Below are 17,859 nucleotides of genomic sequence, written 5' to 3' on the forward strand. Positions count from 1 at the left end.
CTGCCCGCGGGCCGGACCTCAGCAAGGCTTTGGCTAAATCACACTCTAGGTCTCAGTTCACACCTCCAAGAATCGGGAAGGCTCCTTTCAAAGGGCTTTATGACCTAGGAGTAGTTTACCGAGTAAAAGGATTTCTCTGGCCATACTGTTAGGAAACTAGGCCCCCTGTTAATTCAGAGGGAGACTGGTGCATTTTGACTCCACACAGGCTGTAAGAAGTCATGATCCGCTCATTCAAGCCTAATGAGAAACTCAGAAACGTTTTTTAAAATCCTTCCAATTTCTTACGCCATCTCTAACGTTTCTTGACACTGTTAAATGGTAAAACACTCTGTGTGTTAACCTGGTCGGCTAACAAGGAGCACAATCTCCCAAATGGGAGCAATTACACCGTCAGAATATGAGTTAAACGTGGCAAGATGCGAGCCACGTCCTCGTCCCTGTCCACTGTGCCAGTGCACAGACACACGTCCAGAAGTACCTGTTTCGGGTCGCTCAGCTCCCAAACCTGCCAGAAGGTCAACTGTCCTGTTGAGGTCCTCTGAGTCAGGTCCTTTTTCCGACACAAGTCCGCACAGATAGCCCAAGGACTTGAGCTGTTGAGATAAACCCACCATTTTCCGTTATGTACAGAAGTGATCAGCGGAGAATTTATGAGTTTGAATACACAAATTAAAATCTAACTAAATCCCAGAAGAAATTTAGCCTTCCTATCCAAATAATTCTTATCTGCATATAAAAACGTATCTTACTGGGACCAGCTCGGATTCACAGCCGTGTGCAAGAATCCTGAGTGATTCCGAGGCCGGCAGTTCTGAGCTTACGCCACTAACCGACCCACACCGTCCTGAGCCTCCCCAGGCCTCCCGCCCGGTCCGCGCCCGGCCACCCTGACGCCAGCAGGCCATCCTCTGCACACACGCGGTGACCGTCGGTCACTCACGCAGAAGCCACTTGCGTTGCTACACACTTCCGGCTCACCCTTCTTTGTACCCCCTCCCCCAATTCCTGGCATGGAACATCTTCAGCAGTCAGGGAGCCATCTGGAGCATCCCTGCTCCCAGACACGCCCTGAAGTAACCAGAACGGCCCGTGCCGTGACCCCGTGGACGCTTCTCCAAACGGCTCCCTCCGCCCGTCCGCCCCAGGCGCACGGCCCACGAACAACGCCCACATCTGCATCTGGCACGGTTACCTTCTCGGTGGCATAGCTCCATAGGCCCACAGTGTGGGCAATGTTCGAGTCGATCTGTGCCCGGTCACAACAACCTTCTATCCTCTGCAGCACCTCCAGACAGCTCAGGAACACCCAGCAGTCCAGAGCGCCAGGCGGGACAGAGACCTGGAGGGTGTAAGTGTGGCCGTGAGGACAGCGCCCAGGGAAGGCACCGGAACCCCCACGTCCTAGTGCGCCCCTTCGAGCAGCGGCCCAAATAACGGGCCGCCATCTGCAAAACCATCAGGGGAGAGAAGGGACGGAACAATAATCCCATCGGCTCGCTTATGGAGAGGGGAGGGGTGATCTACGTCCAAACACGGTATTTGGTTTTATATTTCCAACGACAGGAGAGACCGGGCAGGGATAGAACGTTCAATAATATATTCTGGAAAGATCATTAAGAAAAGAAGCCCACAAAAAGGGGGGGACTGTCAGCACTCACTCTAGGTCTGAAGAGGCCACATGACAAAGGGCAGAGGCCAGGACCTCACACGAGCACTGGGCCCCATTTCAGAAAGATCACGCTCCATACGTGAGATGCGAACATCGAGTAGCTGTCAGGTGACACTCGGGAATTATACAACGTGGTAATCTTCTCAGGTGTCATTGTGTTTGTTAAAAAGAACTCTTGCTGCCTCGAGATACACAGTGAATGACTACCCACAATTAAAACATGATGTCTAAGATCTGCCTAAAAATAATGCAGGGGAAAGCGGGCAGGGACACGGATGAAACAAGAGAACGGTCGTCTGCTGCGGCTGGGGACGGGTCACCCAGAAGTTCGTCACATTATTCTCTCGACTGTTGTGTGTATTTGAGCCTCTCCATTAAAGGACCAGTAAGATAAATATTACATTACCACATACACAAAAAACCATCAACTGCACAGAACCAATTCTGAGACGCACTTTTTCCCACACTTAAGCACCTCTGAAATAGGAATGTGTCTCCCGTCAATGGCATCTTAACACATAAAGTTGACAGGACCGACCGTTTTCTTGGCGGCGCTAATGTCATGAGGGATCTTACATCTGGTATCCCAGTTTGCTGAGATACGTTAATATGAACTATTCAAAAATGGGAACGTCAGAGATAATTCTACACCAGGTGACGGGGGAAGCTGCTAACGCTGACAAAAAGCCTCCTTCGACACACCCCGAGCACAAATAAAAGGACCCGGAACCAACTAGAAGGAACTAGGGTGCCGCTTCATGGTCCTGTAAAAGCCAAATTGCCCCGTCTCTGCAAAACGAGCTGAACCATTTAGATGTTTGAGGAGAAAACCTGGCAGAGACAACGGACCACACGCAGGGACGCGCAGAAGAACTGTCAGCAGGACACAGCCCGGGAGCCTGATGGGGCACGTCCCTCCCTCCCCAGTCAAACCGGGGTGGGCTCTCAGTCAGCTGACTCAGCTCAGCGGGCCCTCCCGCGAACTAGGTGCCACACGTCCTGGGTACTGTCACCTTCCAAGACCCTGCGACCACAGGCAGCCGTTCTGTGGAAACTTCTGCTGAACGCCACCTCTCCTCGGGCACACACTGGTTACTTGCCCGCGAGAATAAAGCGCACGTATCAAGGCTGCGCACAGTGCTTCTGATTCGGACGAACCCAGAGAGGGAAAGGGAAACCCCACTCGTCACAGCAGGCAGCTGCCGCAGGGAAGAGCACAGGGAGAGCCTTGGGAGGGAAGCACCTGAAGGGACCGTGGCGGGGAGCACTGAGAGGGGCTGCTAAAGAGGGCACTGACAGGGCCGTGTGGGGGGACCACCAGGAGGGGCCATACGGGGAGCACCGGGAGGGGCTGCAGGGAGGAGCACTTGGGGGGACCATGGCAGGGACCACAGTGAGGGGTGCACGGGGGAGCTCTGAGAGAGAACATGTGGGCAGGGGAGCACCGAGAAGGGCTGCAGGGGAGCAGGGGGAGCACTAGGAGGGGCCATGGGGCAATGGACACTGAGAAGGGCCAGGTGTGGGCTGGCAGGTTTCCGGGATCGGAGCACCTGCTGGGAGGAGCGAAAGTGGCCAAGAACCTGAGAGTGAGGCACCCAGAGGGCACCCGTGTGCGCGTGCAGACCCTAAAGAGGCACACGCCGCAATATGAAGGTTTTAGTTCACGGAAAGACCGTGGAATAGGTATGTTCCTGGCATCTTTCTTTTCTGCAAGGAGCAAGCACCGCCCTCTGGAAAGCAGTGTGTAAGAGAAAGCAGCAGAGTCAGTGAGCGGCAGCTTTTCTGGGGGTAAACGGGGCGGCACTCGTGGCAGCCACCGGCCGCTGCTGGAGCTTCGACCTGCGCCGCGGCGGAGGCCAGAGCCAGCAGAGCGACCCAGCCAGCAGGTGCCGCACAGGAACCAAGGGGAGGCGCTCTACTACCGGGACCCGGTGCTTGTTCCGGGACTGGAACGGGTGCCCCCCAGCCGGCCCCTCCCCTGGCTCCCGCAGGTCCGCTCGGTAACCTCAGCGCTCTCACTGGCTCCCTTCGCAGAGGTGACCGCAGCTCCTGGCGCTTCCCGGCACACGCCCTCTTCCGTGGAAGCTCCTCCTGGGGGACACGTGCGCGTTAATCGGCACGGCCCGCGGCACCTCACCGCACCCCCTGCTCTCGGGCTTCGAGGTGCACCGGCCTCTCGCCCTGCTACTTACGTGTGTCCGTCCTTCTTGGCTCCCAAGCAAATCCCAACTAAACACCCCAAAGGGACCAGCAACTCTCTGCATGCTTCTCAACACATCTCCGGGGCTGACAGAGCTGGGCTCCGGCAGCCAGGACTTCAGAAGTGGCTCATCTAAGACCTCCAGAAACACTCGTGAAACAAACTTCGCGTAAAGTATAATTGTAGCCATACTTTCCTCATTGGTTTAAAAAACTAAGTTACAAACTCATACGGGGAGATGTGTGAAGGATACAAATCCTAAGTTTAGAGCTCCGTGAAGTTGTACAAATATAAGCAGCACTCAAATCGAGAACTGACCACTTGCGTTACCTTAGAAGGTCCCCTCGAGGCCCTCTTCCCGGTCAACGCCCACCCCAAGAGGAACCCCTTTCCGTCCTCTGTCGCCACCCGTGACTTCTGCCTGATTGCTGCCCTTCCCATGAGCGGAATCACACGGAACGGACGGAACGGTGCAATCCCACCTTGCCAGGCTTGTCAGAGGCCTGTTCCTACCGCTGGGCCGTACACCTTCCCACGGATCCGCCACAACGTATGCGTCCATCCACCTGTCCACAGGCCTCTGGGTGGTTTCCGGGGTTTGGCTACTACGGGCAAAACTCTTGGTAGTGCTGCCCGCCTCTCTAGGGGAGCAGCCTTCTCAGACTCGGGAGACCCCCAAGCCGCGGAACCAATCCACACGGGAGGAGAAGGCGGCAGGATCAGGTGCCCCTCTCCTGCAGGGATCCCTGTGGCATCAGGGCAAGGAGGAGAGATCAACACCGGGTCTCTCAGGATGCCTCACGGCCCACGGGAGCCACGGTCTCTGGTAACAGCTGCACGGGTACATCAAGGGGCGGTTACAAGAGCCGCCATCAAGGGGGGCTGAGAACACGGGCTCCCCCATCAGACGTCTGTCATCTCCCAGTCCAGGCGACTGGTGACCCGGTCCTAAGCCAGGCTGTCTGGAACACAACTGCACCAGCTCCATCCGTTCCAGGGAACCCAAGCCAGGACGTCAGCCAAGGTCAGGCCCTCCTGCTAGTTCACAAGCTCCTACTGTCTTTCGGCGGAACTCATTTTTCTTGGCACGTACCTAGGAATCTGGGATTGCTGAGTCCACGGACAGGCGCGGGTTGCAGCTTGAGCAGACAGTGACAAAAAGTTTTCCAAAGCGGCTGGACACATTCGCACTTGTATCAGCACGTGCGAGTTCCAATTTTTGTCTGGTGTCTTCAGTCTTTTCTAAACGTTCTTTCCGTCCACTGTGGTACAGCTTGAGAATTGTTCCAAAGTCCCACGAACTCTGGGAAAGAGGGCTTGTTTACAGCCACGGCAGCAAGTCTCCACGAGATCCAGTTCTAAACCCACTCAAACAACCCCGCTCGCCTCTGCAGGCCGGTCTGGGTGTGGCGGCCCCTGCGGGACACACGTGCGTCAACAAACACTCGAGTGTGCCACAGGACTCACCCAGGTGGCGACAGCCCCCCGAAACCCACAGCCCCCCAACCCCACGCTGCCCAAACCCAGCAAAGATGAGCCTCTCCTCTGCTGAAGGCGAGCCTGCCACAGCTCTTTGTGTCACTTGGAACCGGGCGGTGGGCTCAGCAGCTCTTGACGAGGATGGAACAAGAAGGATGCTGACCACCTGTCCACAGACTTCTGGGCCTTCTGGAGAACCTCTTTTGTAAACGACAGACTTTTAAAACTGATTTCTTAATACAGGTGTCACCCACTATCCGCAGGCACAGCGTTCCCATGAAGCCTTCGGCAAGTCCTAAACGGCATAAAGTGAACACGCAGTTACCTCTAATTTACATGGAAAAGTTTTCGAGCGTTTCCAGACCCCAAAACCACCTCTTAGGCTCTTCTGCTCCCCGGGACCCGTTTCGCTAACGTGCACAAAATCGGTCGCGATCAAGCCCGGCGCTCAGGGACACGGGTCAGAGCTGCGGTGGCTGGAGGCTGCGGAGCTGCGCGCAGGTCCCGGGGCCGCGCAGGTGCACGCCGCCTCGGCTACGGCCCCTGCAGAACAGACTGGATGCTTCTCACGTTTTCTTCCCTAAAAGCAGGAAGCCTCTCCGAGACTTCTCCTGGTCGGTGAGAACAGGTACCGAGACAAGCCCTTTGTAAAGCAAACTTGGGAAAATCGGGGACACCTGTGTTTCTTCTTTAGTTTCCTAAAGTCCCCCCTTTCCTTGTACCGCTGTTATTACTAACCCAAGAGCTGTTTTACCATTTTCTAAGCCTCAAGTTAAAGGCATTCTTTTTATTCTTGTTAAACTTACATTTTTTTCTAAGACCAAACACTAAAAACATAGCATCCTAAGCACCCCAGTGTGCCCACCCCCTGCTGGAGAATCACACGTGCAGTGTCCCCCCCCCCTCCCCCGACCCCCCGCCAGCCCCACCGGTTGCCATCCCCTTTGCAAACCCATCCCTGGTTAGACGCTTCACAACAGACTGCTTTTGCTTAATTTGAACGTTGTACACACGGATTTAAAAAGTACATATTCCTCCGCGTGTGACTTGTTTTGCTCCCGTGTCCAAGCCGATCTGTTTTCGCTGCTGTCTGCTAGTCCACTGCCCAAACAGACCACGACTGTGTCCCTTGTACATGACGGACATCCGGGTGACTTTGTTTCCGGCAATTCCGAATCCTGCTACCACGAGCATTTCTGCACTCATCTCCTGGGGCACGCACGTCCGTGTGTCCGTGCGTCCATGTGTGTGCAGACGCCGGGGGCGGCCGGCTGGGTCCCGGGGTGCGCGTGTGTTTCGCCCTGGCAGGCACTGCCGCACAGCACAGCCCTCCCCAGGGAGGCACCGGGTCCCACCCGGCCACGTGTGGGCATCTCTCTGCCACCAGTCTGCTTTCACTGTGATGAAGGAGATGAAGTACCTCTCCGTATGCTTTTCGGCCATTTGGGTATCTTCTTCGGCCTATTTTTCTACTGATCTGTCAGTCTTTTTTCGCTGATTTGCAGGGGCTCTGCACCCGGGCCAGAGCCGGTCCTGACCGCATAACCCGCGGGGTTTAACTCCGCGGCCTCTTCACTCACTCGATGCTGGGCGTTCACACGCACGTAGGAGAGAAGTTGTGATCTCCGTGCAGTCCGGCCTGTCACTCTTCTGCAGTCCTGGGTAAGAAATACCTGCCGGCCTCCAGGTCATGGAGACGTTCTCCCATGTTATCTTCCAGAAGCTCCCTTGTTTCACCTTTCGTGCTTAGACCAAAACTCCACCCGGGATTACTTGTGTGCGGTAGGAGATCAAGATTTATCTCCACATGTATTTAGTAGACACACAGAATAACTTTTCTTGAATCCATTTATTTAAAATATACCCCAGGGGCGCCTGGGTGGCTCAGTCGGTTAAACGTCTGGCTTCGGCTCAGATCGTGATCTCACGGTTCTTGAGTTGAGCCCCATGCAGGGCTCCACACTGACAGCTCAGAGCCTGGAGCCTGCTTCGGATTCTGTGTCTCCCTCTCTCTCTGCCCCTCCTCCACTCACACAGTCTCTCTCTCTCTCTCTCTCTCTCTCTCTCTCTCTCTCTCTCTCAAAAATAAACATAAATAAACAAATAAAATGTGCCCCGATGGGATCACCTGGGTGGCTCAGTCAGTTAAACGATGCTTGATTTCGGCTCAGGTCATGATCTCACGGTTCGTGGGTTGGAGCCCCGTGTTGGGCTCTGCACTAAGAGCACGGAGGCTGCTTGAGATTCTCTCTCTCTCTGCCCCTTTTCCGCTCATGTGCTCGCTCGCTCTCTCTCTCTCTCAAACTCAAAAAAAATTTTTTTTTAAATGTGCCCCAAGTGCTCTAGTTCAGAACCCTGTCCTCCCCACCGGATTACGCCCTCAGTCCCTGGCTCTCCTCCCCGCTCCATCTAATCGCTGGCCTCCCTCTGCCCTCTGCCCCACCAGGTCCCTCACCTTCCATGGCTCCGCAGCGACTCCTTACCACACTATGGAACAAAGCCCAGGCTTCAGGATGACATACAAATACTTCCATAATCTCCTCAAAACCCAGCTTCTAGTACCTCTGCAGCCTTCCCGACAAGGCCTGCCTCGTCCCTTAAGTTCCAGCAAGACTGAGCTCCTTTCGAGTTCCTTCAGTAAAACTTTCTCTGCCTCACACGTGCTCGAATCTGCCGCCATGGGCCACATCCGCCTGGCAAATTCTCACTCGGCCTACTCCTTCTATTGAAAGCAGGCTCCCAGGGATGGGGTTTGGTCTACCCTGTTCTCTGCTGAAAATGCAGCGCCCAGAACAACGCTTGCCCGGCACAGCCCGGGTGCTCAAGGAGTGCCTGCTGAATGGAAGAGTCTTTTTCAACCCAGCTCGTACAAGGCCACCTCTAGAAATCTTCCCTAGCATACAGCAGGCGCCAGTTGGGTTTGCCGAACTGAACTGAAGCAGCCGTGCAGAGCTGCGGCCTCTGCGGCCTTGACACTCCTCCCGCCCCGACCGCCTGGCGACACCGATCTCTGATGCTCTGCTCACCTGGCTGGCTCAGTGCCCTCGGGCGCGGGTCTCCCGAGTTCTTCCTCATCTGCGCGCCCTACCCCCAACCCCGTGTTTACCCCCGTGCCCTGCAGCCATCGACGGATTCCCGAAGGACTCTTGGCAGCCCCTCTTCTCTTTTCCCGAGAGCCACCAACCCTCACTGGTTCTTCCTCGGCAACACCTCTGGCATTTACCTGTCCTCCCGTCCGCCCCTGCTGCTCGGCCAGCTCAGGTCCACGTGGCTCACGGTCACGCAACAACTCCACCTGTCCACGAAGGGGCCCCGCGGAGCGCCTGGAGCAGCACACACTCAACGACCCGGAGCTACACCCCTCAGCCCCACCTCTGCTTCTGCCCTCTGCTGAGCCCGAACCTCGGGGTACCAATCCTAGGGACCAGCCTGGAAGGCACGCCTTTTCTGTTCCATCCAGTTTAATGTGGAAGCTTCTAGCACACGTGGCCCCCGCTCACAAACCGGCAGACTGGCCATGACTGGCCTCTTGTGCATGGCTCCGGCCAGTCTCTAGACCAGGTCACTCTTCTGGGATCCCGAGCCTTCCTGGCCTACCCTGTGAACGTAATCAGAACGGAACCCAACAAAAGACAAATCGGTACTGAGGGGGACACGTTTTTATTTACTTTATTATTTTTTTTTAATGCATAACTTTTCTTTTAATGTTTATTTTTTGAAAGAGAGAAAGAGAGACAGAGAGAAAAAGCGTGAGCAGGGGAGGGCAGAGAGAGAGGAAGACACAGAATCCGAAGCAGGCTCCAGGCTCTGAGCTGTCAGCATGGAGCCCTGCGTAGGGCTCGAACCCATGTACCCTGAGATCCCGACTTGAGCCAAAATCAGACGCTTCACCGACTCAGCCATCCAGGCGCCCCATGGAGGACACGTTTTTTAAAAAGTCATTTGGGCAGTCATTGCAACAAATGTATAACGGCCTTCTAGAAAATATCTTCCTTATATTCTCACATAATTTGGTAAACACTAAAATATCTGCACGTTATTACTTTTTTTCTTACCAAAAATGCAGGGAAATAGGAACTGCTCTGTTAGCTGAAAAACGGGAGGATCTTTCTGGAAGGCAGTTCTACAATGCACACTAAAAGCTTTAAAAACACATGTCCTTGAAAGGGCAAGTCTACTTGCAAGAATACATCACGTAAAGACAAATGGATGAGAATACACGCTGACACAAATTGCAAATAATTCTGAGCAATTCAAATGTTCAAAATAGGACTGATTAAACAACTCCATTTCTCTGTAGACAGAAAGGCCGTAGACCGGAAAGGAAACCTCCTGCCGTCAGGACATGCAGTGACATTTTCTTCTGTATGTTTATCTTTACCTTCCAAATTTATATAGAGAATATATTCAACTTTTGGTAAACGGAGAGAAAATCTTCTTCAATGTTGTACAAAAAAAAGAGAAACGCTGTGAAAGCGTCATCTGAACTCGCGCAGCACTGGCATACTTTAGGGATGCTCCCTCTCGATCCCTCAGAGCTCACAGGGCAGGCCCAATCCCCAGCTGTACACATTTTGAACGAGAGCTGGCCCAGGCTCTTCACCGGCACCCGTGATGTGGGACGCCAGGTCCCATGACAGAGGTGGGGGCTTGCTCCCACGGCATCTGGCCACCGCACGGCCTCCGACTCTCAAAGAAGATACTTTACATCAATGGCTAAAATCAACCAGGCGGTTGTTACGAGGACATGTTTTACAAATCACAAAGGCAAACATACTAGCGCCTTCTGCTAAAGAAATGTCGTAATCGGAAATGCACAAACAGGCTGTAACACTTAGGCTTAACAGACTTCACAAAAGCGGCCTAACCCCAAAAGAGCCACGCACGGGCCCAGCCTGCAAGCTGGCCGGGTCCCCGGCCTCTCCGTCTGCACACGGCACCATCGCAAGCCCCCTCGGCTGGGGTCAGAGCCACAGCTCCGCACTGGCCACTGACACGGATGCGAGAAACACCCCGCCAAAAAGCTATCCCAGACACCGGGAACTGAGTCTATTTTTTAGAGTAGAATTGAATGTACAGAAAACGTAAATAATTTGGGGGTCTTTGGGATTTTGAAAGTTTCTACAAAAACTTAAAAGAAACCCTAAGAGTAAACTTTTCTAGGTAACTGCCAACGGAAAAACTGTTACTCGGGACCTAACACTGCTCTCCCTCACCCAAAACCAACCTACAGAGAGAGGCTGAGATGACAAGTTGTGTCCGAAGGGCTGACACACGCAGGCGCTGCGGCTCTGCTCCCTGGATGAGCGTCACCTCTTGAGTCCTCACCACCCGAACGGCAGCTACGGGTCTGCCTCCATCTCACAGATGGAAAAGGGGAGCTCTGAGGGGTAAGTGAGTCAAGGTCTCGGCGGGGAGGGGTAGGTGGGGCCCAAGCACAGACAGTCTGGCTCCAGAGCCCCCCCTCCCAGCCTACGCTAGACTGTCTTCCCCAAAGCCGACCCTCACAAGGACACCTGATGACGAGATTATGGCCAAATTGCTGGGACAGGACAGGCGACAAAGGGAAGCTCCCAGTGGACGGCTCCAAGCGGACGGCTGACCACACGTGAGAGCAGGTGCTGCGTGAGGACTGCGCAGGCTCAGCCGTGGGACGAGCGGAGTCGACAAAGGAGGTCGGCAGCTCTGGGCCCCGCGTGGTTTAACCGGCAGGCCACGCTTCCAGGGCCCAGCTACTGTCCATGGCCCTCGTGCGGCGGGGACGCGGAGGGATGGCCCGGCACGCGGAGAAGAGGGAACGAGAAGGTGGGTCGCTAGCATGGAGAAAGGGAAAGCGGACGGTGGGGTGTGTGTCCCCACCCCGAATCCAGCTGTGGTCCACGCAGAACAAGCAGGACACGGCAGAACCGGACAGGTGCCAAGTGCAATCGACGTGATTGAAAGCGGGGGGCGGCCTCCCCCGGAGGAACGGTCGATGACGATGACCACTTTACTCAGGAAAGAAGGGAGTGGAAACATTACCACAAGGGATGTGAAGAGCACAACACGACACCAAGCGTGTGCCCAGCCCTCGGGGCACCTGCACGGGGAGGACGAGAGCCTGCAGAATCCTACCGCTTCCGGCTGACTTGCCGACCCCGAGCCAGGAGCGGCTCCGAACAGAGCCCATGCCACCTGCTGCTCACGTGCCTCTTTCCAGCCGGAAGGGTGCCCCATTTCCGCGTACTCCTGCCACGGCCAGAAGTATCACAGCGCTCGGGAGACGAGCTGGGGTGGGTGGCAGGGCCACAGAAGAGCGGGCCACCGTGCACGTCCCCGTGTAGCCCACTGGCCCCGTCTGGTGCGTCGGGACAAGAAGGGATCCGTGGTGGGACCAGGACCCCTGGGAGCCGGCATCTGAGGAAATGGTCCCCCCATGCCTACCCTGTGCTGGTGTTCCCAGATCCCTCCCAGATCCGGGGAGCTGTACTTAACGCTTCCGCAGGCTCCCCCGCCCTCCAGCTTCCAGAAGGTGTAAGGACGGGGCCGCAGGGGCCCGGCTCCCTCCCTGCAGGGCCAGCAGCCCTCACCACTCTCCCAGTGTCTCCGCTCCCCCCAGACTGGCTGCCGTGCCGGGACCAGTCAATTTCCTAAGGTGAGAGAAAGCCTCTCGGACAGATTTTTAAATCCTTCGGTTTGTGACAGGAGGGGGACCAGCACTAGAGACTGGCTGCACCACCCTCCGCGGTTTCCCACCCGTGCCCTGTGCCGTAGACAGTGCTTCCTAATAACCCTCCTGGGGTCATCGCTTTGAAGGTACTGAGCGTGAACTGCGTGGCCTCTCCCACACACCCTGCTTTCCCCCCATCCGCTAAAGGTGACAAAATCTCGGAATCAGGTGAAACATCTAGGCACACGAACACAGACAGCCGTGTCCAATTAATGAACGGTTACCTCACGGCCCCCTGGTCTGTACGGTCAGATCGGAGAGGCCAAAGCAGATCACCCAAGTCTATGTGGTTAGACGAAGCCAAAAGAGTATCATTTCAAGGTGGAAAATGCTATTTCCCTCATTTGCTCGATTAGGTATCTAGGCAAGAAAAATAATTTGATACAAATTCTTACATTCCTGAGTTTGTGGCTCAGCTAGGCTAAGCATTTCTCCTTTAGAAATCAACTAAAATAATTTGGGTAAAAAAAAAATTGTTTCAATTAAGATTACTCAAACTAAGTGTTAAGGCTATTACTTAGCATTCTAGGATACACAGGATCCAAGTCACCGTATAACGAAAGACACTCCACCATGGTTCGGCTCATGCAGTACAATTATACGCCAGGACCTCTTATAACTGCGGCCCTCGACACGCTGGCAGGGGTGTGACAGAAAGAACGCGAGTCTGGCATGGAGGGTCTGATGCTGAGACTGGTTGTGTTACTGGGTAAGTCTAACCATTTCCAGGCCCACTTTCCTCATTTGTAAGATGCAGTTCGAACACTCACTTAGTTCTTAACCGGGGAACGGGGTGGGGTGGGGTGGGGTGGGGGTGTCTACGAATCCTCTGAAATTGTGTGCAAGATTCTATATGTGCATGTGTGCCTTTTTCCGGGTAAAGAAACAAAAAAGGTGAGGACCCACCCCCCACCCCCCACGAGACCGTCAATAAAGTTCCCTTTACTTCACTGCAACGTGTCTGGGTCCGTGGGCCGTGGGCGAGCGCAGCGGGCCTGCAGGGAGGCCATCCTTCAAGGCAAACGCCTCACTAGCGACGCACAGCGTCAAGCCTCACTGCCTGGTCTCCCCCACTCACCCGCACATGCGCACACGCATTCACGACGTACCTGGCCAAGACTCCGTGCTGCTGACGCACGTGGCACAGCCGGTGTGCGTCCCTCACGGTGCTACCCGTGTGTTCACGTGCAAGACAAAAAGACGGTCCTGCAGTAAGACGGAGGTCCACTGCGTGTCCGCCAGGTGAGCTCTCCTTCTCAGGGAAGACCAGCCCGCCCCCTCCGCCCCCCGGCCCTGACCCCCAGAATAAGCCAAAGGCACCTGAAAAACTTATATGAAGAAACACCTTGCTTCGGGCCACACGAACTCCACCGCGTTGAGAGCGGAAATGACACTTTTGAACGGTTAATTCACGTAAAGGGGAACAAACGGTACGCTAAAAATTAAGAACATTCAGAAAAAAAGAAAACTCTTCCGTCAGGCACCAACGGTTCGATGCCTGGTGTTGGGGCTCGGAGTCCTGTGTTTGAACAATGAGGCAGCGGGGAAACGGGGAACAGGGGACTCACTTCCAGGAGCTTCAGCTCCTGCACGCAGCCGTGCAGCAGCTCCAGGGCGCGCTGGGCCACCTCCCACGGCCTCTGCAGGAAGAGGAGCAAGGTGCACTGGCGAGAGAACAGGTAACTGCGCAGGTCCAACAGGGTGGCTTCCTGCCTCTGTATCAACTCCCGCTTCTCCATGTCTATGGGCTTTCGGAGGATCAGTCCGTTCCAGCTCTTCACCGGCTGGCAGAAAAAAGTCAGCCAGTTGGCACCATCTAAACAGACACACATCATGAAAGGCGCTGACGACACATTACTTCACCTCACCGAGGTTCTCGCTCGGGGCTGCGGGACCCCGGGTACCGACGGGCAGCTGAACAACTGGTCGCCCCCTCACCACCGGTCCGCCCCCTCAGCGTTGGCACGGAACCAGTCTAGAGACGTGCGGACCGGGTAGTGACGGCCTGCGGCCCGCCCGGTACTTGGAAACTGATGACAGGCACAAGGCAGCGCGCCCGGGCCACGAGGCACACCGGCGTCCCGCACCCAGGGGGTCACGAGCAGGTCGGGAGGCAACGGGAGACTGCCGGGCTCGGGGTCAGGGAGGCCCAGGCTCCGCGCTCGGCCAGCTCCGGGAGAAGGCTCGAGGCCTGGGCTGGGGCACGCTGTGCCGGCTCCCCTCTGCCCGGGCGCCGAGAGCAGCCCGTTCACGTGACCGTGCCGTCTGTTCCGTCTCCCTCACCCATTTTCACCCATCCTTAAGCCTCACGCCTGTCTCTAACTCAACCGTGTCAGCTACCTAAATCACGCTCCTAGAGGAAGGACAGGAGGCACAAAGAAGGAGTAGTAGTGGGGGGCAGAAGGTAAAAATTCTTGCCTGTCAAAACCTTCCAACGAGGCTCCCCAATTCTCACGGACAGCCCCAGACTCAAACACGGTCTTAAAGTAAGCATAAGAGCCCATGATAACTAGTCATTCAATCCATATGGCAAAAATTCAATCTATTCACTCACTCCAAAAGAGAGCGGTTATACCATTTCATGCTATGTCCCCACCGGGTAGGACTCCATGTTGGCACGCTGACGTTAGTAAACATCTCAAGTGCCAACTTACAACAGCATCCCTCACTGACCGGGATTTATACAGAGCTGTCCAAGTGCACACTCAGGGAGGTGCCCCCCCCCCACCCCCCCGGGAGCCTCCACCAGCAGGCCCCTTGGCCGGCCCCCTGCCTAGCATTCCCTTGGCTGCCTCTCACATTCCACTCGGGCCTCTGTGCCGGTGCCGCCTCCTCAGACGGCCTCCAGGACCACACTGTCCGAGATCACCCAGCACCTAGCGTCACACTCTGCCCCTTCACCCACAACCCCTCCTGCGGCCCGCGCCCATTACACTGCCTGACGTCAAGTTATTTATCCTCATTATCACACTGTCTGACTTCAAGCTATTTATTTTCCCACCGTAAGTTATTTATGCTTCCCCTTCGTCAACCCCATGAAGGAAGGGGTTTTGTTTTGTTCCCTATTACGTTCAGAACAGCACCTGGTACATACACAGCTCTCAATAAGCATCCACTGAATCAGTGAACAAAAATGAACAGTCTTCTCATTGAGCTGCACAACTTGGTCCAGGCTTACTTTCGGATTTTAACTGGTCCCAGATTTATTTTAAAACTAAGAGGGCAAAGATTTTATGTGAAATATGCTGAAAGAGATATGTAAGATATTTAAACATGTACGATATGGATACGTAAAATGTAATTTTACCTCTTCTCAAAATTTTTACATTTAATTAGTAAATATTTTGCTCTGGCTATGCTTCCATTTGTGTGTCAGCAAAGTAAGAGATCCAAACCTGAACCTCCCAAACTTGGGTTTGAGAGAGAACGAATGGGTGGCGTTCATCGTTTCTAAAAGAAAGCCAGTGCCCGGGGCTTCTGCGGGCTGTCCCGGTACCTCATCGCCCTACAGGTTTTCTAGCAGACACCGCGGTTCCCTGAAATCACTCCTTTCGTCACACACCGTATCGGGGTTCTCTCGGGACACCCGACAAAGATGTCTGGCACCACACTGTTTGTGGCGGCGGGACTGGGGACAACCCAGATGTCCCACACCGAGGGACGCTCAGATAAACACTGCACGGCATCATGCAGCTAGTGAGAGTAACAGCTCAAAACCCCATGTGCTAACTTGGGACGATGCCTGCAGAGGGCTGTTACTAAGCACGACAAGCTACGGACAAACGTCCACATGATATGTATGATGCCATTTCCAGCAAAGCAAGTTATCAACCAAAAAACAGTGAGAACGATCAATGTTTTTCTCTGTACATGGTCTCGCTGTGCTCATTTTGTACTTCCAAAATAATTCAAGACTTTAAAATTTTAAAAGAGCGGTGAACACTCATTACAGTGGTGTCGTTTGCAACGAGCACCCAAATATTACAAAGACAACTTATCAACACGGTACAGGAGGCCCGCTCTTAGGCTAGCAAGGAGGCACCGCATCGGAAGCATACCTAGGCAGCTGTAAGTTGTAGAGATGCCTCTCTATACCTAACAAAAATACCTTCTTCTTAAATGCTTTTATTTAAGATTCTTCTAACAATGAAAACGACCAATTCTCAATTCTCGTCTCACTTCCTATTAGAACCACAAAAATGCATCCAATGTAATTTGCATAAAGCAACAAACGGTGATTTAATTATTGGGGGAACAAATCATGGCTAAATAATGGCAGCCTGCAGACTACTTAAAAGTGAGGAAAACTATGCTGAGACACGAGTTTGCTTCCACAAGTTCACTACTCACCCCCAGCACCAAAGTTGACGACGTACTGAGAAAACAGGGCGTCCAGTTCATCATACTGTACGAGGGCATCTTCGAATTGCTGCAGCATCTCAAATACGAAGGCCAGTTCCTCCTGGTGATCCAAACAAAGGTTTTTAAAAAAGCAAACACGTCAGTCGACTTTTTGAAACAACGTGTAGCCAGTAAAGATTACAACGGAGAAAAGCCTGCGGCACTAAGAGTGACGCTCAGGCAGGGCGCGCCCAGGGGGTCAGTCGGTGGAGCCGCCGACTCTTGTTTTCAGCTCAGGTCATGATCTCATGGCCGTGGGTCCGAGTCCCAAGTCAGGCTCCAAGCTGACAGCACGAGGCCCCCGCAGGACTCCACCGGCCCGAGAATCAACCACTGCTCCCGGAAGCCCTGGCACGTTTTCAGAACGGAATTTAGAATCTAAGACCTTATTAGCACTAAGTGGGTTTACCGCTACCGGGAAGTCATCTTTTCTCCAGGCCCTGTCAGAGGACGGGGCGAGGAAATACAAGCGTACGTACGATCCTCACACACACGGATCTATATTCCCGATCTATCCATCCACCTGTCCATCCGTCCGTCCGTCCGTCCATCCATCCATCCATCCATCCATCCATCCATCCCACCGTGGGTTCACAATGGTATCTCAGAGTCCAATCCGACACCACTGGGTCCACCTAGATTCTCCCCCTCCGGGTTTATAACTCTTAGAAATCAAGTGTAGATACACTTGAAAGGCAAAGTGACGAGGCCACCGGAAAGGTCGGTAACAGGTCACTCATCCCGTGAACATGAACACACGTGATTCCCTCATGCGCGCCCGATCACCCAAATACCACTAAGACATAAGTAATAGAGTCAGAGATAAGCGTCAAAATTTCTAATCAGAATTGCTCTTTTATTTGTTCAAAGTGCATTATTTCTTCAGTAATTAACACACAAGTGCAATTTGAATATGAAAATTTTTTTTGTCTCGACATGGTGAACAAGAATAAGGAAACCTAAGGGCCACGTTCCTGTCACTCTTTGCAGTGTTAGAAAGGTTCACTGGAAACTAGCCTTTATCAGAACCCCAGATTATAAGTCAAAACTACAGGGGCACCTGGGTGGCTCAGTCGGTTGAGCGTCCGACTTCGGCTCAGGTCATGGTCTCACGGTTTATGAGTTTGAGCCCCGCGTCGGGCTCTGTGCTCACAATTCAGAGCCTGGAGCCTGCTTCGGATTCTTTGTCTCCCTCTCTCCCTGCCCCTCTCCTGCTCATGCTCTGTCTGTCAAAAATAAATAAACATTAAAAAAATAATAATAATAAATCAAAGCTACAGAGGAAATAAATGTCCCCGGGGAGCCCTAATGTAATCAGTGCCATGCAGGCAGTAGACATCTTTGTCCTCAGGATCAACACCACGACGAGGGCCCCTCTGCCTGAGACACTTCCATGGT

At 54.0% G+C, this 17,859-nt stretch overlaps 1 protein-coding gene across 3 annotated transcripts in view; it reads right to left on the reverse strand.

The window, feature by feature from the left end:
- The window catches only part of TRAPPC10 (trafficking protein particle complex subunit 10), an 87,248-nt gene that overhangs the window by 29,649 nt on the left and 39,740 nt on the right, over nucleotides 1–17,859 (reverse strand). For all 3 annotated transcript variants that reach the window (XM_047846871.1, XM_047846870.1, XM_047846872.1), the window contains exons 6-9: nucleotides 16,411–16,522; nucleotides 13,629–13,876; nucleotides 1,196–1,342; nucleotides 482–596 (exon numbers count right to left, since the gene is read on the reverse strand). In XM_047846871.1, the coding sequence (XP_047702827.1) occupies nucleotides 482–596; nucleotides 1,196–1,342; nucleotides 13,629–13,876; nucleotides 16,411–16,522 (622 nt within the window). The remainder of the gene's footprint in view (nucleotides 1–481; nucleotides 597–1,195; nucleotides 1,343–13,628; nucleotides 13,877–16,410; nucleotides 16,523–17,859) is intronic.

The sequence above is a fragment of the Prionailurus viverrinus genome, unplaced genomic scaffold (genome assembly GCF_022837055.1).
Source record: "Prionailurus viverrinus isolate Anna unplaced genomic scaffold, UM_Priviv_1.0 scaffold_42, whole genome shotgun sequence".
Classification (NCBI taxonomy): domain Eukaryota; kingdom Metazoa; phylum Chordata; class Mammalia; order Carnivora; family Felidae; genus Prionailurus; species Prionailurus viverrinus.